The sequence below is a fragment of the Polyodon spathula genome, chromosome 23, assembly GCF_017654505.1.
Source record: "Polyodon spathula isolate WHYD16114869_AA chromosome 23, ASM1765450v1, whole genome shotgun sequence".
NCBI classification, from domain to species: domain Eukaryota; kingdom Metazoa; phylum Chordata; class Actinopteri; order Acipenseriformes; family Polyodontidae; genus Polyodon; species Polyodon spathula.
This window is the reverse complement of record NC_054556.1, coordinates 25,181,594-25,206,125: the sequence shown is the minus strand read 5'-3', so window position 1 is coordinate 25,206,125 and position 24,532 is coordinate 25,181,594. Positions and strand designations below refer to the sequence as shown.

The 24,532-nt window shown below is 42.2% G+C and overlaps 1 protein-coding gene across 1 annotated transcript; it reads right to left on the bottom strand.

Annotated features, from left to right (window-relative positions):
• Window positions 1-185: 185 nt before the first annotated feature.
• LOC121297989 (uncharacterized protein KIAA1755-like) lies at window positions 186-24,305 on the bottom strand. Its single transcript, XM_041224660.1, has 19 exons — window positions 23,875-24,305; window positions 15,547-15,744; window positions 12,022-13,378; window positions 9,665-9,853; window positions 8,990-9,113; window positions 8,494-8,587; window positions 7,960-8,046; window positions 7,457-7,573; window positions 6,916-7,014; window positions 6,257-6,405; window positions 5,728-5,866; window positions 5,402-5,524; window positions 4,929-5,120; window positions 3,721-4,688; window positions 2,438-2,687; window positions 2,175-2,264; window positions 1,530-1,754; window positions 722-892; window positions 186-357 (listed from the first exon to the last, which is right to left on the bottom strand). Exons 1-19 carry the CDS (start codon window positions 23,875-23,877, stop codon window positions 202-204), a joined length of 4,731 nt encoding a protein of 1,576 aa, XP_041080594.1. The 5' UTR covers window positions 23,878-24,305; the 3' UTR covers window positions 186-201.
• Between the last annotated feature and the right edge of the window lie 227 nt (window positions 24,306-24,532).

Here is a 24,532-nt window from a genome sequence, read left to right as displayed (position 1 = left end):
CAAACATTAAAATGATCTAGAAAGTAGTGTTAAATAAAATGTTATAACATACGGAAAAGATTTTTTAAATCTAACCCAGATGTGTTATTTAAATTGAAACCAGATTGTAATGAACAGTTCATTATTTTAGGACAGGCTTTATGTGCTATTTCATGGCAGATCTAGGCTAGAGCACTCGCCTCTTTTGCGGAGGGCTTGTTCCTACAGGATCCTCTCCAGATCCTTGGTCCAGGCGTCCTTCACCTCAGCTGAGGCTGCCTGGAAGGTGTAGGTGTCCTGGGATTTCCTCCGCCTGAACCAGATCTCGAAGCACAGCCCACTGTCTCCAGCGTTGTGGGTCATCCCGATATCAGAGGTCTGGAAATAAAACAATTCATTACTTTGATTACCGTAAATTATCAATAATAAATCTGCACCAGCATATACCATGCAAGCCCTTATCTATACATGGATACATATGGAAATGGAAACACACAGAGAAATGTAATCTACCCACAGGAAATTGAATTGGATATGCTTACCACATTTCAGTCATATTTTCAACTTACATTTTTATACGGGAGTTTGTATTTTATAAAACTTTACTGGCTCAAACAGATATTCAAAAGGAGTCTTATTTCCAGAAAAGCGACAGCAATGCCTTGAGACTGTCCACTGCTGGTACGATCAATGATTACTCTATATACCGTGTGTTACAATGCAAGATATCATTCAGTTGTACCTTGAAGGACTGTTTGTAGAGGTATATGTCGTTTCCCACTTCTGTCTTTTTGGTTTTGCTGAAGAGGATCAGATCCTGGAACAGGAAGATGTGACGGAAACACTTCCTCTTCCTGTAGGACACAAGGAATTCGTCCTGTCGGATGAGCTGGCCCTGCTCCTTCATGTTCACCTGCGGAGAGATACAGGGCAATGTTCAATACAGCAGAGGGATCCCACAAACACACCTCTACCGTTTTGTAGAAACATTCAAATCTAATGAAAAAAGAAGTAGACAAATGTTTCGGCTAGTGCCTTTTAATCAGTGCAACTGGAATCTTCTATTAGAAATTCCAAAATATCTAAAATAGAGAGCTAGTCCCAGTCAAGGATGACCTTTACCAAACTGAATGACCAGACAGTTAGTGGTTAATAGATGGTGTGGGCAATGCTGCACAGAGAAAAGGTGGGGAAGCAAGCAGTATGGTTCTAATCAACTGGTATATGTGGTTCCCCCTTAGCGAGCTAGTATTACTACTGAGCCAGTTACAAGGAGCAGCTGTCTGATAACAATAACTCAAATTAGGAACAGGCATGTGGAAAAATGGCTCCAGATGTTGATCCATGTCTGCCAATACTTTTCTCTACTGATGGCTGAAGTGTGACAAGCTTCCTCGTGAAGGCTGAGGAAAGTTTCTGTGGACAATTCTGGTCTTTAAATGGCATTGCCCGAGAAAGGGCCCTGGCTCAAAAGGACAGCCCCCTCCTATGTAATCCAGTACTTCATATATCCTGCAGTTCTGGAGTTGGTTACAGGCGACTGTTCTTACGTCATAGTCGTGGATGTCGTCCATGGCGAGCAGGTCGTTGCCATGGCGCAGCTGGAAGCGGACGATCTCGAGGGCGGCCTGCAGCTCGGCTCTCTCCCGGCCCCGTCCCGGCCCGCACTCCTTCACCATGTCCTGAAGCAGCAGGTTGTATTTACTGATTCTCTGCACTGGCTTCAGCAGGTATGATGACAGGTCCATCTTATCTCCCAGCTCCAGCTGCTTGTTCTGCACTCAGTAAAGGAGAAAGACAAGCACACCACAGGTCACACACACACGCACTTCAGTTTAAATGGCAAAAAGAGTTCTAAAGTTTGTGTCTTGCATGAAAATTATTTAAACAAAACTTTCTAAATGGTATTCCCGAGACGGGACAGTTATTTTTTCCAGTATTGCGCATACAGTGTTGATAGAATTGAGACAGGTTTGATTGTATGTCACTATTCCAAATGTGTTTGTTCATATCTGCTTATATGCCAGCTGAACTTAGTCTATCTTTATGTAAATACAAAATAATAAAGTATTCTGAATAATGATTGTGTGTGTGTCTGTAAACAGTGCCCTGCACAAGCTACAAGCTAGAGTAAGGCAGTCATATTACTACAGTAGGTAGACAAACAAATATCTCCACCTTATAATTCTGATTACCTTAAAGAAGTCATGAGCATAGTTTATCAGCAGGGCATCAGACTGGGGTTTGTTTTTGCTGTACAAAGCATAAAGACCAAAGCTTTCTTTCTGAAAAGTAAAAGAAAATGCAATGTGAAAAAACAGTTGAATAATGTTTCAGCTGTGCCACCGGTAGAACACGGAATTGAACCAGTAACACAACTGTAAAACCTGGTAGGACTACAGCAAGTGAGGGGAATAAGACCTCTACGAGAGCGAACTCCATCGTGTGCATCGCTTACATGTCGGAGAAAGCATCGGCCCACGCGCAGAGGCTCTTTGAGGCTGCCCTCCAGCTCCTTGAGGAAGAAGTGCCGGTGGAAGTCGTACAGCTTCTCCAGGTTGCCGAAGATAAGTCCTCGCTGGCCCCGCAGGTCCTGCGGCAGGTCCAGGCGCTCCATCTCCGGGAAGTAGTGCGTGATGATGTACCCCAGCGAGCGCACATAGTCTCTCTCTGTCAGCAGCAGCTCCTCCATGATGCACTGCAGCTTCCTGCAAACGCACAGAGGGAGCACCAATCAGCCACCGTGGACTAGCCGTTAGGAGACAAGGAACACAAGCCAGGGGTTCCCGAATTGAAATCCCAGCTCAGTCACTGATTCACAGAGCAATCTATGAATTACAGCATTATGATGTCATTTTTAAATTTAAAAGTCTGAGGTTGTGGCTAGACAAAAACAACCAGGCGTTGGATATAAAGTGTGTTTTATGGTTTCTAATGGCTAGCTCCACCAAATGGGAAGCATAGCATTTGAAACCTTTGGATTAATGTCACAGTGACTAAAAGTGAATTCCTGGATCTCAAAGCACGGTGGAGAACTTGTGAAGATTGCAAATCCTGGAAAATGCAATGCCCAGGGCCATCATTAACCCCAGAGGCAGGTCTCGGACCAGTGTTTCTTGGTCTGCTGTGGGACCGACACACTGGCAAGATAATTTGACAGCACAAGGTTTGTTGCTGGTATCTACTAAACAAGCCATTCTGTGACTGCCACCCCCCTTTCCGGCACCACTGCTCCTGCGCAATGCAGAAGAAAATCCCAGTGAGGAGCCATACCACCCAAATGAGTACAACAATAGGGAGGCAATTACTGCGAGGCGTACCTGTGAAGCTTCCTTGCAGGCTTTGTAAAAAAAAAAACAGACGAAGAGATTATGAGTTTGAAACACAGGCACACATCTTGTGAAAATGAATACATCAGCATTAAAAACTGTGGTGAATATAAAGAACATAGTTGAAAATTGCTGTACTCGGGTATTTCACTTAATCAGATTTCTTGAAAATCTAGTCAAAATATAAGATCTTTTTGCTAATGCCACCATACAGGGTTGTTCAATACATTCACCATAAGCATGTACAAATTTAATCCACAGATTCCAATCATGGCTATGGTAAAGCAAGCAATATAGTGATGGGGAATGACTTTCAATTGCAAGATGGTTAATTACTTTGTGCCACTGCCGAATGGCACAGAGTTATTTATAAATGCTCTTTAACTTTGGTGCTCATAGTAAGGATACTAACCAAAAGTTCCCGGAGTTCTTCCCTGGTTCTTCACTGGGCCCTGGATCCCCTGCTGTTCCCAGTGCCTGGGCAATCCTGGGACTGGCAGCTGGCATTGAGGACACTCTGGTCAGGTCATCGGTGCAGTCGCCCATGGGCCTGGAACACGAGTCTTCAGAGCAGAAGCTGCCGTGTCGAGATATCTGGAACTGCTGAGCAGCATCCAGGATCTTCTTCGAGGGATGACCTCGTATTCGAGAGGAAGGAGAGGCCAGGGGGTCCGAATGGGAGGACAGGGAGCAAGACGCGCGGGACTCCTCACTGAGGGACCTACCCAGATCCTGCTGCCATGAAAACCACTCGCAGGTCGGGGAGGACACACGTGCGAAATCTAGGCCTTTGCTGGCTTCCCCGGAGCTCTTTGGAGTTGCCACTTCTTCGGCCTTGCTGGATGCTTGGTGGGCAGCCTCTTTTTTCAGGTTAGGACCCTTTGAGTCTTTGCTGTCTGGCTTGAATTTTAACTTGAAGCAAGTTACATTTGTGTAATCATTTTCACTGTGATGATATTTTCTTCTTTCAGGCAGAGATTTGGGAGTTTTGACTGGGTGCTGGTGTTGTACAGGTCTTAAATTCTCAGGGTCTTCACTGGTAGTGGGTGCTAATAGTGCCGGGCCTGCGGGCACTGTCCTCTTAGCCTCGGGTGAAGCTACCGTAGGCTGCTGGGCCTCCTGTATATCCTGCAGCCTTTCCTCAAGTTGCTGCCTGACTTCCTGGCACTTGAGCCAGGCAACATTCCAAATCCGCATCCCCCTGGAACCTTTAAGGCTGTAAGCGTGAACCTTCACTTGCTGGAACTCCTCTGCTGAGAAGGCAGTGAAGTCCAGGCGGTATTTTTCAAGGGTCTTTAAGCTTTCTAGGTTGGTTGCTGAGCTGTTGCATGGATTGACTTTTTCCAGACACTGTCTACAGTCTTTGACAAGCTGTGTAGCCTGGAAAAATAAAAAGGACGACAAGTATACCAATCAGTTTTAAGTTTTTATTTAGATTTTTTTTATTAAACATCCGCTGCAACATAAAAACACTCCAAAACATCCATAAGGAATTGGCAACACAACTTTCACTCTGGTTTTTAGCAATTCAGTCTTCAAAAAAAAAAAATTCAAGTCTTCAAAAAAAAATAAAAAATACGAACTCTGGTTTTTAAAAGCTGTTCTGTCGAATTCACCCACCTTCTCACAGAAGCGGTACAGGTTCACCATGGTCTCAAGCTGAGCCCGGCATTCCTCTGCCCTCGTCAAAAAGTCTGCCAGTTGTGATTTGAAGGTGTACACCATCACCGTGAAGACTTCGGCCTCGGGATAGGAAGAGCGCTGAACTTTCTCTGCCTCGGTCACCAGTGCCATAGCCTTGTGTTGCTGCTCCTTAAAAATATCAAAACGGGTCAGCATTAAACATCAATATGCACCGTCTCTCTTGGTAGCTCAGTGGCACTTCAGCCTTTTTTGAAAGTTTACCACCACAGACTAAGTCCATATGCAAATCAATCGAAGTCTATATCAAAACAACCATCTCTACCCAGCCAGCAGTGGCTTGAGTCTATGGCTGGAGTGAGTACAGGCAGCATCTTGTACGTATATTGCCATAAGAAACACAGGGCCACTGCTGATTCAGACTCCAGTCACAAGGGCCCCTCACAACTTACTGTGGCCTGGTCGAGGAACTGGTTAAAGTGGTGCAGGGTCTGCTCCACTCTCTCCAGGGAATCCTCCACCGAATCGGCCTCCAGCAACCGCTTCTCCCCCTCCGCATCGAACCACTCTCTGATCTGCAGGCAAGAAAACATTGACAGCAGATCAGTCAGTCAATCCGCAATGCTAATGTAAAAATATCAAACTATGACCTGAAAATAAAATACATGTGTGTTTGATTCAATAATAAAACTCCTGACTAATACAAAGGCATCATTTGAGAGAAGAAAAAAAAAAAGTGCGTACAACGTCTTGCCGTTGGTAACAGAACAGGCGTTACCTTTTTAAATCTTCCCTCCAGCTCCCGGAGTTTGAGCAGAAAGTCGAGGTGCTGCAGGCCCTTGTTGGATTTCATCACCAGCATGTGAACCCTCTCCTCCAACTGGTTATATAGCATGGTCACGGAGTCCATCGCATCCCTAAGGTAGGGTCACAGGACAGGACAATAATTGTGTAATCCTTAATTAGGATACCAGAAAACTCTTCCTTTAAATAACAAAACTAAAAACCTGCGCTGGAAGGGCATGAGTTGCCCATCTATGCCCTGAGGTTGCCCAGCTGAACTTGTAATTTTTATAACATTTTCACTGAAGAGTTTCTGAAGGTACAACACTGTAGGGCAGCCATCTCGTCCAAACCTGTTCAGGTACATTATGCTTTCTGTATTGGACAGAGGAAGACCCATTTCTAGTTAGACCCATACTTGCCATCCTCCCATGATAGACCAGTGGAAGTGGATTCATACTTGTATGAAGTCCTTTAGCCCAAGATTCCCAGTCCTATAAGCATTCTGATCCGGTCTTTCTCACCGGTAATCCTCGGAGTAAACTAATCGAGACTCCTCCTTCTTCAGCCTGGCAAGCATAGCTCCACCCTCCCGCTGCAGGCCAACCAATCGTGCATCCTGCAGGACTGACATCATCATGGTCTTCTGCTCCTGAATGCACTGCTGGACTTCCTTTTGACAATTAACATTGGAGTCAGTGAGCAAATACAAAGGTTGCATATAGAAGAAAGGTGTTTAAGACAATATATTCCTGGGTATTTATGCAGTGCTTGCACTCAGCAACAACACTAATATCCACAGAATGTGTTAAGAAGTCAGGCATCACGGGGAAGATTGGTTGTCCCTCTGTTTCTTTCATGTGTAAATTGCCTTTAAGCAAACAAAGTCAGATCATTTTGATGTGCGGTGCAGACAGTCACCAGGATTTAACAGAGCACATCCTAATGTGCATAATACAGTGTATGATATCTCTGATGATGCCCGACACCCTGTACAATAGCCGCATACAGTCTTGAGTTATCTAGATCCATATATAGAGTCGACAGTGTGGAAAGAGTTGAGATCCAGAGAAAAATCAAAAAGAGGAATTTGTTTTGTTTTTTCCACCCGAGACACAATGTGATCCCGAATGTATTATTAAAACCCTTTTAGCAATAAGTAATGAACCCAGAATCCACATACCTGAACAGTATCAAGGTGTTTGTTGCTCTCAAACATTCGGATAGCTTTGTGCAGCAAGCTGGAGGCCTCTCGTAGGTCTGAGAAGAAGGGATCCAACTTCTGAAATGCAAACGTGCAGGATACATTAACAGCAGACTCCGTGGTTCAACTGCTGTACATGCAAGAGCTTATGTCATTTAAAGAGCAATTTCCTTACAGATATTGTAAAATGGTCAAGACTGAGGCATCTCCTCCATCATGAGACTATTATTTAATATTGGCGGTGTAAATTGGAATTTAGCAGGGAGATTTTCCGATTATCTCCAAATTAAAAAGGGAGAAAAGGTTCTATTTTTTGTGACTCCACTGGGCCCTTTTAGTTATCCTAATAATGATTGCTGCATAGTATTTGGTAAAAGGCATTATCAGAATCTTTATTAAAAGATCCTACCAACTTTCTCTCCAGCCTAGCTTCCTCCAGCCCCCCACCAATGCTCCCAACCCTGCCCTCCAGTGGTGAGTAGTCTGCGCCATCCCAGTGAACCTCTGAAGGGATACAGACCTGTGGGAGCAGAAGCCAGTCACTGTGGCTGTATGGAAGAGACCCATCCAGTTCTGCTGTCAGCTGGCTACCATCAATAAACTTGTGTAGAGCCTTCAGCGAGGTCAGTACCTCCACCTGATAGAAGTGCACAGAAGACATAACTGAGGAGTCTGCTACGATATTAGAAAACAGCATGGACGGTTACAGCACTGAGATCAGTCTGCTTACATGAATTAAACAGCCGACACCATGTGCATTTTGTCTAAGCGTTCATCCAGAGAGTGATAGATCTCTCTCTCCCTCTCTCTATATAGATATAATTATATATATATATATATATATATATATATATATATATATATATATACACACATATACACACACACACACACACACACACATACATACATACATACATACATACACACACACACACACAAGTTAAAATACTAAATTTGTGGTATTTTAAAAACTTTGCAAAAGCTTTGAAAATCTAACTTTCCAGTTGTGCATGTACTCACGTGGAGGCCCAGCTGTCTCTCCAGTCGAGTGCCGCTGTCCTTGTCCACCAGCACCAGGACACAGTGAAGCATGCGAGGGACCTGCTCCTGTGATGACAGGACAATACAGTACTTAACATGCAGTCCACATACTTACATGTTCTTGTCACACAACTAATGTATCTACTGTTTATTCAGCTCATTTCTTTTGCATGCCCACAACTGAAGATTCAGAATTGGCTGAAACTGGATAAAAGCTCAACAGCTGCTTTTTTTTCTAGTACCAATTTATGATAAACAATTAAAGAAATTCATGAATATTACAATAGACTAAAAGTGTTAAAGTGCTACCAATCTTCTTTATATACCCTTCCGTCACCAATGTGCTTCAATACTGCCCCCGTGTGGGCAGAAAGGGTACTTCACTAATTTTATTTAGCCCTGTTGTTTTAGAGTCTGATAACAACAGCGTTAGCCCTGTTTGAATGGCATGCATACAGTTCCCAGTGGCTCCATGTTCCTGGGTCTGGTTTGAAGGGGGTAAGCCCTGCATACCTGTGCCATTAACAAGGCTTTATACAGGGTTGGAGGAGGGGGCTGCTTCCTTGCATCTACAACAATAGTCATTCCAAGATCTCTGACGTCTTTCCTGGAAATGCACAGAAAACAAAGTTACACATGCTGTGCACACATAACATGACCACCCCGAGAATTAAAATGAGAATGCGTAACAAGCAAAAGACCAGACCAGACAGGCAATGACTGAAATGATTATATTTCTTTGAAATAACCAGCTTCGTCACACTCGTTACATTGAACACAACCTTCTGCAGAGATAAAAATAAAATCAAGAAGTGTTCCAGTTTGTTTCACATAAAAGCAATGCTGCCATTTGCTTCCCCTTTGAACTTTAATACACCTTGAACAGATCCTTTCAATTCCAAGGGTTCTACTGCCACCTTGTGGCATAGAGATATAACTAAAACAACTGCAGCCAAGTGGATTAATCCAGTGCACACGCGATACAGAGCGTGGCTGCTGCGAGCCATACCTGGGAATGGAGTGGAAGTAGAGGAGGAGTTTGGAGAGTTCCTTGCTGGTAGTGGCTGCCGATCTCCAGGCTGTGTGATCGCTGCACACCTGAACCACTGCCCTCCCTGCCTTGTCTCTGCTACCTGCAAAAGGAGGACTCCATTACAGAACAGTTCAGGAATTCACTGTGCTGGGGTAACCAGTCTCAGCAGTGGCAGGTAAGACTGGCTGGATTCATACAGCATAGCAACATTTTACAAACAGTGCAAATCCAAATAAAGCCCAAAGTAGAATACTTTTAAAGCCATTTTTCCTACTTTGAGTCCATGTTTTTAATGTCAGCCCCATCTTTAAACAATATCTTTTAATAAAATACCACGTCTCGTAATACTAAACGGCACACTGAAAGCTGAAGTTGTTAATGATGTTGCTCACTAAGACATAGATGCATTAAAAATGATCTGACAATCACCAAAAATGCACAAGTTGGCCTACATAAGATGTAATACACAAAAAAAAAAAAAAAAAAAAAAAAACACAAGCTCCATAGCAAATATGTATTTTTTGGTTGTTGCTTGTTTTTTGGCAAAATCCCAACTTTCTGAACCTTTCCCTTTGGATGTAATTAAACTGGTTTGTAAATACGCAAGTGTAATTCCATAAACCTCACAATAAAACCTGTGATCTCCCGCACCTGGTAGACACATGATGCCCGAGTGAAGCAGCTGGCTGCACGGCCCTTGAGGGGTCACTGGCGCCGCCCTTCTGGTCGCTGTGGTCACTGCGGTCTGCGGCCTGTCTACAGACAAGTCCTGTAGGCCTTTCTCACTGCCTGCCCCGGCAAGGGAGGTGTCTGCTTGTGCCGTGCAGGTGGGACTGGCATCTTTGAAAGAAAGAAAAAGAAAGAAAGAAAAAAACCACCCACAGGTATTGTGTTTCATCAGTTAATAAATGCAGGCTGACAATTTGATCAAAGCTGTCTTAGGGCCAAGTTTTTGAATTAAGGTATGACATCACTTTCCTGTCTGAGAATCCAGCCTATGTAAAACAAACAACAATTGTGAAAAAAAAAAAAAAAAAAAAAAAAAAAAACCTTTTTTTTTTATCATGGATTAGCAGTTGTAGGTTCTATGTCTTCAGTATAAAACTCTTGAATCTGACAGAATACATATTGTGATTGAATAAAACTGCAGAAGGCAAAACCACACATGCAAAAGCCAATTCATCTTAATATAAACCTCACTCTCCAGAACCTCACAGGCGTGCCATACTTAAAGGATTTTTATGAGGCTCCGTAAAAAGTTGTTATTACAGAGGGCAGCATGCTGCTCTGAGCACGAAGCCCAGCAGTGTCACGAGGCATGTAACACAGGGGGTGGGGGCGGGACAGAAAAAGACAGGGGGATGAGGTTACATTACAGAGGGAATCAGAAGCCTCTGCAAGCATTCTGCAATGCTAAGAACAATAATAATAATAATAATAATAATAATGTACAACAGCAGGACAGTTTTATTATCTGGTAATCTGTTACAGTGGGTGACAGGTGATGCAGGACTCTGTTGTTCCACAGCAAATGTTACAGGGAGATATTTAGCATTGCGTTAAATAAGTTTGGTTATCATTTCTTGATCATTATGTACGTGTCAATGTAATGTCTTAATTCCCATTTTCCGCAGTATTTTATTCTTTAAATAGTCAATAAATATAATTAAGATTAAAAGTTGTCAGGAAACATACACCGCAGCTCATCAATCCCAGCAACAACCAGCAGGCAGCGCTCTCTGAAGATTTGCAGACTCGAGTAATTACTGGTTAAATCTGACCACCACAAGGTACAACAGGCCTGCAGGGCAAGTGGTCCCATCCCTATAGTGATCCTTTCAAGTGCCATGAAAACCTCAGATTACCATAACACACTGATTAGCCACGTCTGTTCATTTACCTTTTTCCCATGATGCTACCTACTATAGGCAACCCGAGATATTTTGGTAGGAGTGTTGTTTTTCTTTGGTGTGGAATGCCTCTGACTGTTACCCTGCTTTGCATTTTCTTTTGGCCACTCTATATATATATATATATTATATATATATAAAGGCCCCGAGAATGGGCTGCTAAGTGCTATTATTGTCTGGGTCTTTGGTGTCCCACAGGACCGCTAGTAACAGCACTGTCTCTACTGTAAAGGAATGCACAATGAACAGGCAATAGACTCAGTAAATTCCTTTTTGGTCCTGCCAATGCTCAGCGTCTATTGAAACTGAATGCAGCCTTTCCTGCTGGAGGTTGGGTAAAGAAAGCCAAGGAGGCTTCTAGAATCTCTCGAACAATCAGCCTTTCTTTTTAAAGTTGCCCGGATCACAGAGGGGTCTTTCCAAGCATGGTCTTTGAGGGAGCGTTTAAATCACTCCTACACATCACAGGGCCATGCTATTGAGATTCCACTTTGTGTATATGAAAGGGGAAGGGTCCAGAGCTATGATTCTGGTGCAGATGGCAGTGTGGGAGGTGGTGGATCTATTTATTTATTTATTTATTATGGCAAAAGAGTGGAAGTTTCAGGTCTCAGATGGATTTTATTAGAGAATTCTGAAGAACCAGTGAATCGATTTTTTAAGTTTTTTAATTTTTTTTTATAGCAGGTTCTCTTGAATTGATCAATCTAACCTCGCCAGGATATGCACAGATGGATTTTATTAGAGAATTCTGAAGAACCAGTGAATCCACCTGGATTGTAATAACCATGAATAATCTCTAAATAGAAGAAGTGGTTGATGCAATCCAGGCCCACTACCTGCTGCTGTAAATAATGCCAGCCTGGATCATCCCTGAGGGGTACAGGCTGACCCAATTAAATCCTAAATTCAAGTAGACAGCCGTCTACTCAATTTAAGTCCTTATAAAACTTTACCTTATGATGTTTTCGGTTCGATTGAGAATATCAGGATCTGCATTTAATTCCGTCCATTTTATCATTGGCTGTAGGGAATGCTACAGTATAATAATCAAGTTCTGCTCAGCCTTTAAAATCAAGAAATCAAATTGTGCATTACCTCTTGTGGTCATTTTATGTCTGTCCACCTTTGGAGATACTAATCCGAACGATGTTGTTTTCTTACACTGTGCTACATGGAGGGCTGGAACCACTGAAACCCCGTCACTTATATTTGTCAATGTTTTTTGTCCACTCAAACACTTTATGGAGGCACTAGGTGTCCCTGATCCTGTGTGCATTTTCCTGTCTGAAGAAGCAGGAGGAAGGGGGTGAGCACCCCTCTTGGATTGTCGTTCCCCTGGCTCCCTCCAGCTAACAGCAGCAACACTGTCTGAAGCACAGGGGGACCGATGTTCACGAACCTTCTTGCAGCAGGGGGAAGGCTCTGGCTGGGGATCTCCATCACATACGGAAGGAGAACTTCCACTCAAGTGGTCAGACTCCTCCACTGTGACCTTCATGGTTCCAGATTCAAAGTTCACGGGATTCTGAAGTGCAGCCATGTAGGACTCCCGATACCTACATCTCAGTTCCTGGAGTTCCAAGTCCTGGCCCATCTTCCTCCTTAAACATGGGGTGCAGGGCTCTGCAGCAAACTTCATTGACCTGCCACATGGTGTAGGATCTCCACAGACTGCTGGAGGGGACCGGACTGGCTCGAAGGGAGGCGGCTCTTGTTCAGTCCACTGAGGAGCCTGTACTGTCCTATTAGTTTTTGGCAATGCTTTATCTGAAGGGTGGTGGCCACCTTTAGAAAACTCTACCAGGTCCACGTAATCCCCTTCCAAGTCTTGGTTCCGGCTGTCCCATGTGTTTGGTGATACCCAACCTATGGGCTTGTTGGTTGCCCTCGTCTGGTCCACCTCGATTAATCTCCCACAGTTTCCGTCAATCAATCTCAAAGAGACCGCTATGCCATCCTTGGCTGGAAGAATCCGGGTTTCCACAGAGAACCCAGACGGGGACGTCTCATTTTTTGGGGAACGGGCTGGGACTTGAGGGGCCTCAGATCGCTCTGGGGTGGCTGGAGAGCTGGCCATGACTTTAGGCTTATCAATAAACTCCGGTGTGGCCACTTGAGCCCAAGGCACTTTCACGATTCCCTGATCCGTGGACAGAAGGCAGGTGTGCAGTGGAGGCCCATGGCGCCCCTGGTTGATCTCGTCCAGCCAGTCCCCGGTGAAGAAGCTGGGATAGGAGGTCTCAGGGATGGGTGTTTCCTCCACCTCCTGCAGGTCCTCTAGAAGGCTCTTGAGGACAATGCGAGCTGACTGCTCCCCGAAGGGCTTCACCTGCAGGTAGAAGTCTCCAGGCCGCAGGAGGAGGGCATTCACAGAGGCTAGCTGGATCACCACTTGATTGTGAAGACACAGGGGCCAGCCCTCACAGCGGAACAGCACATCAGAGTAGGGAGCCTGTGGTTATACAGGAGTGGGGCAAACATTACTTCAATGAAATACCTTCCTAGTAACTCAATCAAGAACGCATTTGAATTTACAATGGGGAAAATGGAGATGTGGGGGGCCATAACCAGGTCTTCTGTTTTCTTCAACAGCCAGACAGCCCTTAGACCCATTTTTCATAATGTCAGTACACAATGCAAGGGTCAAACATGCTAAAATCAATCCATGCTGGGACCAGAAGGTATAAAGTGATGTTGTGTTCTTGCAGGCTGCCTGTGAGGATCTGGCTGAACTAGCGATGGTATATTTCCTATACTGTACATTAGGATTCTGTGTTTAAACTCTAGAACCCTTGGGAAGGGGACAGACATTCCAACATCCCTAATTAAACAAACATTCTAAGGGTTCCAGTCCAAGAACCCTACAAATTAACAGCAGATGCCAGGGCATCGGACATGCCCAAGTGTGTTTTTACCAGTTGTGTCTGTTTGGATACCTGTCCTCGCTGCTTGGTTGGAGTCAGAGCTAGTGTTATGTCAACTGCCCCTTTTCCTCCTTGATAGTGATAGGAGGGAGGGAGGCATGGTGCTGGAGAAGGAGTTGCACTGGGGGGCTGCAGCTGCTCCAGGCTGGTTTCTCCAGACAGGTCTTACTTTTAGGTAATGGTTTTTTGAAGAGGGACACGCTCACTATTTACTAAAAATAGTGCTATTCTGAAAATAGATGGAAATACTTCGTGACAGTTTGCAGGTGTCACACTAAAGTATGTGAGGGGTGAATAAACATTTGAGATAGGAATCTCTTTTGAAAACGTGGCCCAGAATCCCACAAAAAACACATTTCTCCATGCATGGATAAATAAGGTGCCCATTCATTCAGATTTAATGCCACTGTCTGTATTTCTCATTCATCCTGGTGGCTCTATGACTGACTCTAGCTAGAAACTGAAGAAGCAGTTGGTTAGGGCTCCAGCAGCTCAAAAGCATCCAAAAATATTTTGGAAAAAAATAAATAGAACTTCTGGTGGTGTATCGTTAGCCAAATAAATGTCAAATTAGGAAACTTTAGTTCAGAAGATAATGGTTTTGGCCAGGTTCATTTTACAATATCCTCATAAAACCTTTTTAAATTTTTGTCTACAGAATTGGCATCCACGGTTTTACTAATCTGAAACAAAAGGAACTGAAATGCTTGCAGTTATTCTGTAAAGGATCGTAATTAAAGCACATGATAAGTATATACCCTTGATGATGCTGCCAATGCCTTATGGCTGATGCCCAAGTGAGTTACTATTACCACCCAGAAGATGGATCTATTGGTGATAAAGGCTACAGATCACTGGGTTGAACTAGACTTCAATCCCACCTGCAATTATCTCCAAGCTACCACCACAAGAGGGGAATGAGTGGAATGCTGCTCTGTTTTCAGATTTGCATATCCTTGAGAATAAACAATCCACTCTGCCAGACCACAGGCCGTTTCTACAGCTGTTGGCCTGCCCTCAGCTGAACGCTTTCTCAACGTTCAAAACCGCCGAGATCTCAGGACGTGCTAACAATAGCTTTCTTCTTTCTCTTTATACAGCGTCTTTTTAAAGACCTTTGTTCAAATGCTGTATCAAATAACGTTAAAACTTCAAAAGACTGTATACCATGATATCAAATCTTTGTCAGATGTACATGGGTTTTTATGTATGCATATTTCAATTTAATACAGTATATGTTCATACAGCAAAAAGGAGATATTTAGTTCTAAATTATGCAGAAATATATTTTGAAAGCTGTCCAATAATGCCTCCCCTATTGGCATTATGGTATTATTTTATCAGGAATCTGATAATACCGAAATATTAAGGGAAAACCACAAAGACATATTTATGTTAAAGTGTTACAGGAGAAATGCAGATTTAAAAAATAAATACATAAATAAATAAATATCACACTAGGACGTCAAACTAAATATTATTCTTTGAAAATCATTTTCAAGTCTTTAGTTACATGAATTAACAGTGTGGACTGTTCCAGAGTAGCAGTTCCTACAATACTGTAGCTCAATTCATGATAAACAGAGACCCCCACCCGAGATATACAGAGAGTTTAGAGAAGAGGTGTGGTGGCAGAGGCAGGGATGTGTGTGTTTGTGTGTGTGTGTGTGTGTGTGTGTGTGTGTGTGTTACTCACGCAGGCAGCCTGCTGCACACTCTCCAGGATGTGTTTGACAGGAATGAGGAAGTCTAGCAGGCAGCGCAGAGCGTCTCCCTGGTAACGCCCCTCTATCACCCGGAAGAGCTGGCTCAGGACGGTGGGCGCAGTGGCGTCAAACGGTGGGTAGAGGGCCGAGAGCACACTCTGGATGGAGGTGTCCAACGAATCTGGGTTCTGCAGAGAACAAAAAGAAGTGTCAGGAAAGCAGAGAGCGATGCTGCCTGATGCTTATTCAAAAATGTAATGAGGAACAATCATCTTTTGGCTGCTAAAGATGAGACTGACCAAAACATGATTAGCATGTATGGATCCGGTGACCTACTGTATTGCCAGCATATCTGTCAATCTGAAAGAGGCTAAATATAAGCAGCATACTGATGTTAAACCCATGGCATTCCAATAACCTCCACTACTGAAACAGATACATGGTCACTTAAAGTTTCTCTGTTTAAAAATGCCAAGGATGCTCTTTCTAATGATGTACTCTATTACATAGAGTAAATTAGACTTCTGTAGCATTACTATAGACTGCTACTTGGGTAGCTGTCAGTAACAGGGAGAGTTATGAATAGAATCCCAGTCCAGACCTGACCCTGTGACCTGTCTTTGGGGCAACTAGGCTCCAAATTCAGCCGTTCCTGATTTAGCGGGACCATTGACGTACCAGACCCCCCTCTCCATTCTCACTGCCTCTGCAAAGTGCAGAGAGGGAACACAGCCAGAAAAAACAGATTCTTAAACCCACATATTTCCATGTGCAGTAAAGTTCAGCAATAACTGGACTTTCTTACAAAAAAATAGTCTGGGGAAAATACTGTATTCTACTCACAAATATGTAACACACAGATATAAGACAGTGTAATTGATTGATTGCCATTGATTTATTCTGCAGTCCTTAATCTTTAAAATCCTGCAATGATTTATTTTTTTGACAGCTGTGAAGCAAGCAGAGCTCCATTAGACATGAGAAGGTGCATCTCCACTGGCCTAGACTGGGTAAACACTATCTAAAATGAGAATGAAGTCACTCTCTCACAATGAGACTGTAAACACTTGATCTTAAAAATCGGCGATCCAGGTCTGGGGGTCATTCACAGTCACAGCCACTCAAAGCACTGAGGTCCCAAGCTCGACATCCTCTTCAATCTCATAGGAAGGGCTATCCGTTACAAAGTCTAAGACTGCTTATCTTTTTTAAATACCAGACTGCACCCTCAACAAAGAGATTTGTTTTCTTAACTAAATAAGCAAATCACTCAATAAGCAGTGCAATGCTTTTAGAGGAAGAGGGATCCAGACGGTAAATGTGATCAGTGCATTAAAACAGCAGATTAAAACAAGAGCGGACCTCAGTTTCAGGGACATCATTAAAGCATTGCACAGCAGTTAACATGAGCTGAATTAGGCAACTGAGCTTGGACACACCATGCATCGCTCATTCGTTCAGTTCACTTACAATCAGGAATCTCAGAACGAATGGAATCAAGCTGCGTACTGCAAGTAATTAGTGCTGACTAATTCCAGCGAATCAAAAGGTCCAGGTGGCAATACTTCTGCCCTCTTTCTGAAGGGATTGTTACAACAGTGGGAATCTCTCCGAACAGTCTGGCATATCTTCGTATCCCATTACAGAACACTGCATGCATTTCATGCATTGTTAACAGAACACACAACCACATTACAAAAACACACATCTTTCCTAATGCGGTGCACCAGAGTTAAAAGGTTAAGTAAACACGCATTGCAGTGTTTTATCAAATTGGAAAAAACAAAAATGTTAATTGTTAATGATCTTTTAAAAAAAAAAAAAAAAAAAAAAAAAAAAAAACAACAACTTGGATGCCTAGTTTAAAAATGTAGTCCTTAAGACTGTAAAAATATTTATTTTTAACTTTCCATAAAATTAGTGTAGGTTTAAGACATACATCTCTCTGACTAGTATACACTTAATGCCAAGTAATCCAACCCATTGTTTTTTTTTGTTTTTTTGGCCTACAAAGCAACCAGCTGTGACAGCTTTTGAAGTCTCTTTGCTGCTGTTCAGAGTAAACAGATGCTACGTGCAAGATGGAAACTCTTCTGCTCAGATCTTTCTGAATCAATGGGGACAGGAATTAATCGGCTCATTTAAAAACACATCTGTTCAGACAGACAGACAGACAGACAGCTAGAGATATAACACACTCCTATTATCCAAGGCCACAAACTGCTCTTAATGGCATTAGATTACAATTCCACCCACCCATTTGGTAAAGCCCTATCCCAGAAGATAAGCAGTACGCTTGGGTACCATAACAAGTTGCTTTAATTAAGGCAATTACCCAAAGTTTGAAGTCCTTTCCAAAGCCTTCAGGCTCACCGGATAAGCTTCATTGAAGCTGCTCATTGCAGAGGCCTTGGTAAACAAGTGGACAAGCCGATGTGGCCAACATCACGCCAGACGGCATGCGGCTCTCAGATTTTACCAGTAATTATCACCAGGTCAAAGAGCAGAGACCTGGATTGGAACTGTCAACATTCCACTCATAAAACCAGAGCCTGAGGCCAGGGTCTCCTAAAACAATAACACCGGCTTCTGTCCTTCACAGCGGGCATCACCAAGCGCTTTAGAGAACACTGAAGACACCTAACTGAGCCACATCTGGAACGCCAAGGAAAACAAATACGCTGTGAGTCTGGTTTTAAAGAAAAAAGGGTAGCCTTAATATCCCTGGGTGTACAGTTTCACAGTGTAGGAGAAAAGTAAAAAAAAAAAAAAAAAAGCGATCACCCAGACAAGTAGCTGGCATTGCTGGAAGAATACCCAACAGAATGGCAGATTTCTTCATGTAGCCACTTGTTTTAATGCCCTACAACTATTCTGCAAAGTCACAGCATTTTACAGAAGGAATAAAGACATCAGGCCTGGAGCACCTCAGCCATTAAAAGATCCATTAAAGAGAGTATGAATCTTGTGAAAGCTCTAACAGCACATGCAAGTCTTTTTAAGCATGGTATGTAAAAGGCCAAGGAGTACCTTATTTAAATTGATTAAAACTGTATTAGTATTTAGATCCATCTCTGTTTAGATCAATTGAATAAATCTTCTTGTGCAAAACAAGCCCTCAGCCACCCCATCACACCATGCTGTGGTGTTCTTACTGTTAATCTAGGCAGAGACAGTGAGCCCACAGCAAGAAATCCACTGGAGAAAATCCTTGCCCATTAAACAGCCTTTAAAATAATTCAGCCTTGTGAAGGAGGAGAGGTGGGTAAGTGGTTCAGGCTGAGACTCAGGGCTCTTGTAATGTCTGGTAGGGCAGGCAGGCAGGCAGGCAGGCAGGCAGGCATAGAATGGGCAGACAGGGATCGCACAGACTCCCTGTTCAGGTAGAGACACCTGCACAGTGAAACACCTCCCACAGTGACAGGGAAATGAAGCAGCTGGCACTTTCAGTGAAGCTTTACCTTTAAAACCAGCCCCCTTGGGCTCATCACTTTTTGTCTGAACAGGAACTTTGATACAAAGCTAATGAATATTTCCTATACTGTACTAGTTTGTACATTTATCTGTATTGATACAAATTGTATTGCTCTTCCTAGCAGGGTTCATGCTTACCCAAAGAAATATTTTTGCCGTTTCATTCAAGGTAATCGTGATGATTTGAAGCGGTGATCCTGTTTATAAGATTAACTGTGATAACAAATATTAGCTTTTAAAGACCTAAAAAGTGTCCTCTTCAGGTTAAATGGAAGTCTAAAGGAAGAGAGGCACACTTGCATATCAGAAGAACTGAGAGGACACACAATCTCACTCAACTCCATAACTGACCAAAAACCAACCTCCCCACCAAACACATGAATAACACTCAGTATACAGCACAGTATACATGTGTATCACAAATTAACTAAAGAGGAATATAAACTATGGAATTAAAAGACAAATCAATTACATTTTTCATTTTTCAAAAAGGAGGAGTTAAAGACTGGAGTAAATGCTTTGACTATATGGCTCAATTAGTCTACTGAAAACCACCACCATGATTCCAATTTGCAGTTTGAGAATAAAACACTTCTGCTGTTTTCAGCTGGTAATCTTGGCATGGCTTACCACTTCTTTTCTTCCCTTCTTATTTGTAGGAGTGCAGGGGGGGGGGCAGGTCACACTTACCCCAGGGACACTGTGGCCTTTGTCTTTCAGGTCCTAATAAGCTCTGGGACTTGGCAGAATACACACAATTCAATCATACAATTCAGCCACTGATTCAAAAGCCCTCTCCACTCTGAATATGGCTTATTGAAGAAAATAAAAGGGGGCGCTCTCTTTTTTTTTTGAAAGATTTTATTATTTTTAACTGTTTCATCTCTAGGATGTCTGGCAATGTCTTTCGCGTCAATAAACATCAAGCAGAAAGCTAAACTGATGTTCTGCTGTGCTTGAAAGGAAAGGTTATAGAAGGCCAGATTCCTGTTGATAAAGGAGAGAAACTGGTTGGTGTCAAAGGTTATGCTGTTCTCTGTCAAGACTAAGCTATACCACAATAATTAGTAATCTAATCTCTCAAAAATCATACGGTAATACTGGAGAATAGAGTTCAAATCACCAACTGCCAAAATTGAGAACTGTTTTGACATCATTATAAACAATCAATCAGCGCCGTCCTTGCTCCCCATGGTGGTGTCACCTAAATTGACAGTGTTTTGGCAGGTGTTCAACTCTAAGGGTCAGAAGCATAGCCCTCATTTTCCAGTAAAACATTTTAAAAACAGATTCAGAGCTGCTTTAATTGCCTGCATTATGTCCTTATTTTATGACGCTGTGCATTATCTGTACCCCTAACACACACTTGCATTAGCAAATGGAGTCAAAAGTCTTGGGTTTAGCATGAATTAGGTTATTATTCCATACACATCACCTCTGTGAGAACTCTGACTGTCAGCACAGATAAAGTTCCTTGATCATCCATTTATACAGGAAATACAAAACTGGAAACGGTAAGTGACCCAAGATGGATAAAGTGCAAAGAAAAAAAACAAACACATAACCAGCAGCATAAAAACCATGGAACTGGACTCAAGGGGGAAAACCAGTAAAGTTTCTTAATAACTATACCTGCATTGCACACTGGGGAGGAACGAATTCCAAACACAAAATCAATCAACATAGTAATACAAATCATGGACTTGTGAATCAGCACTCCCAGTTTAGTTTACAATTATACTGTGTTCCTAAAATGCAAACCTGCCTCATCATTATTTTTCTCTGCTTCTGCTGTTCAGTCTGTATGTTTCAGAGCCTGGTTTGTGGTGCAGCTTATGAACAGTACTTCAGTGATGGTAGGTGTCTGTTGGCTCAGCCTTAATAAGCATGTTAAGGTCTAACAGACATCCTTGTATATTAGGGATCCACAAAAATTGGCAACTCTTTACCTGCAGTGTTTGATACCACTGGCCTGAAACGCAGCTTGCGCACTCCGGCAGTAAACAGGATTTGCATCAAACCAACCCTCTGAAAATATCAAAGAAGCAGTGTGTGCTACAGTATATCTAACATAGTAATCTGGCAAACACACAGGGGCCAATACTGAAGCAATGATACCCGTAAAGTATTTAATTACTAGTGTAGTATGACTTAATTGTTTTATGTTTATTTTGATATCATGAAATACAGAAACGTATGTCAATGGGTTTTTAAGGATAAGTAACTAAAAGGTCTTTTTATTTTTTACAAGACTGCATTTGCTGTTTGCAGCTTAGACACCTTTAAGGAAACACCAAATGTCTTATTTAAATTTCATGAATTATGAAGGACGGACAAGAAGCGATATTGTTCAGCTAAGCTGTGCATTTACCATGCTGGTCAGTTGTCAATGGTGAGGGAGATGTACAAACAGCTGTGTGTTACCAGAGCAACGGAATACTGGCTCTTACTGTAACTGGTTGGCTCCAAACCAATGCTGTTTGCCTGAGTACAAAAGGTGAACAATATATAACTTTCAGATATAGCTATTCAATACAACATACAATTGCACTGTTGTTATCATAACATCAAGGAATCAAGCATGGGAGTTAAACCATGTATAATCAGTTGTTGCATTGCATACTGCTCTGAATGGCTGTACCGTATTCCAATAGACTAAACTTGTACAATGGTACATGCAGCCCAATGACCTCTTCAGTATAGACCAGGTGTGAGTTTAGGGCAGAGAGTCTAATGTGCCTTCAAGATGTTAATCAGCAATGACTTCTATCCGAATGAACTGGTGCACATGTTTCAACACAAATCTGAATAAAAACGGCTTTTCACAGACACACTGCAGATTCCCTCGAGTTCCTAGTCTGAGGTTTTCCTCTTGGTCAGGATGTCTCCAGTATATTCTCAATTGCATAATCCAAACGTTTCCTCGAAAGCCTTCATCAATGGCAAACTCTGGGAGTAAAAGGACATATTCAATGTGCAACAGTAAATAGGGCTGAACATTATCAGTATGTGTTTAACTACCTTGTTGCGCACTGGAAGTTAGTTTATTATTAACTACATGAACAGCATTTAGTGATAATCACATCTGGCATAAAGACTAAGCTAACACAACGATAGCAATGTTAAAGAATGGTGTGAAAATTGTCACCTACGTGGAAGGTCAAATATACCAGTCCATATACATGTATTTAATATATAGGTTCAGCACATGTATTACACAAATATTTTAAATAATTTTATAGAAAATATAAATTATTGCACTCAAGCTGTCCCAGACTTTCAAGCAAGATTATTTGTACACATTACTTATTCATTTTTGTTTCTGGGATCAGGGCTTTTCACTTGTTTAGAAAAGAGGACAGTTTTAAAGCAGTGGCTACAGTTGGTTATTTGACTATAGCTCGGATTACAAATCCAGTACGAACCTCACTGCATAATCAGCAAAACATCTACCCAAATAACATGCTTTTTGAAAAGAGGATTGCTAATGAAGCAATACTGAATCAAACTTTTTTTTTTCATGTTTGAATATTCTTTCAAAACTTCAATTATTCAAATATTCTTGAATTTTCAATGAGCTGGAAAACAAAAAGTATAATTGCTACCATATTGCAGTAAAGAAAATCTACCCGTTGCCCGATCATATTACCTTATAAAGAAAGAACATGTGTGTATGTCAGACGTCATTTTTGCATAGGTTTCCTTGCAGGATGTCTTTTTCAATCAGTCCTTCAGAAATTCTGTTTCTGAGCGAATACAGACATGATCGCTTTTGCATGCAGTGTTTGTCTGGATATTCAAATGTTTGTCTCGGCACAAGAACGATGCAGACGGCACTCGTGTGGTTTGAATGTGTGTTGAACACATGTTATTTAGGGAGTGTGGATAGGGTGCAAGTGTATAGAAGGATGACAGGTATGTGGATGCCCTGTGCATAATGATAGAACCATGCCTCTTCCTGTTCTAGAATAAGCTGCAACCTTGTTTCTGTTTGCACCTGAACCTCAGGAAAAATATTTTCAAACAGGTTAATCATCTCTAGAGATCCTCTATAGTGTGCAATTAAAGACAGACACATTAAAGTAGTTCTACAGTAATTCAAAACACTAATATATATAGTAACTATATATATTATATATATTATATATAATATATATATATATGATATACACAGTCAGTGTCCTGGTATATTATTACAGCAAGATCAAAATATACTTTAAAACTTAGTTTCTTTAGGTATTACTTCAGAAAATATAAGGGGGAAAAATCCAAACCCTCTTCGGTGGAAGGTGATAAAGTCCAAGCTGCATGGCAGATGAAAACAAATTAAAAAACTAATAACTGATATCAGTGATTTGATGAAGCATAATCCATAACTAATACCCAAATGCTGTTGTGAATTCAGTTAAAAGGGACTTGCTTAGCTCTTTTAATAATTGCCAGACAGATAGATTGATCACTAGCCACTCCCTCTAAAAAAACAGTAATATGTGTTATCTTTAAGAGTAGGTGCCACCTTGCATTCACACAGATAATTAAAACTTTAAAAAATGCCTGTCACTAAAGTGGAACTTTAAATTAAATTAGAAAGCTGTCTTGCACATCTTTCAAGTGTCCTCCTATCAGTGTTTGAATGGATACCCCAAGTTATTTCTAGTCAGGAGAGACAGAACCACTTTTTAAACAGTCCTTCAGCACTTTAACCAACCAGCTATAGTTTAATATATCTTACACACAGCAGTAAAGATCCTGTAAAAAAATCAATTTATATATGTGCAAGTCCACTTTAAAGAGTTACTGATAAAATTAGTTAAAAAAAATAAATAATAAAATACTGAAGTTACCATCTTTCCTAAGGTGCCTGAGCAATTCCAGAGAAGAGTGTCATCTTTCGTTCGTTCTTTCTTTGGTAATGCAGCTGGTAATCCTGTCCTGAGGAATTCTCTGAAAGTTGCCCCCAGGGCTAGTTTAGCTTCCACTCCCTCTTGATCAAAGCCCAGCACTGTGACACGGTCGAAGGGCTCTCGAGGAGCAGCAACTCAGGGTGCAAAGCAAGCTGACCTTGCCTGCCCCATAGCTGTGGATCTGCTAGTCGGTTAAGCACGGAGCACTGGAGCTGCAGCTGCCTGCTTCTTTCTGCAGGAGGTATGGCCAGTATTGGAGGGAGGAAGAGGGAAGGAGAGAAGGAAAGGGAGGGGGAAAGAGAAGTGCTTTCCCTTTCAGAGGAACCCCCCCCCCTAAAAGGCTTGAGACTTCTCTCAGTTGCAACTCCAGGCCTCTCTAATTGCAAAACATTTCCAGAGAGGCCAGTGATTCTTCTGCAGTGTGCACAACAGGTCCCCTGGGTCACTTTCTCCACACTGAACAGATTTACAATCGTTAGCTGGTACTTGGATGGGTATCTTTCTTTCTTGTTCTCACGCACTGCCTCTTCATTCATTCATTAGGTGACTATATGGCTCCATGTTCACCGGGACAGTTTAGGACAGTTCACGCTTTTCA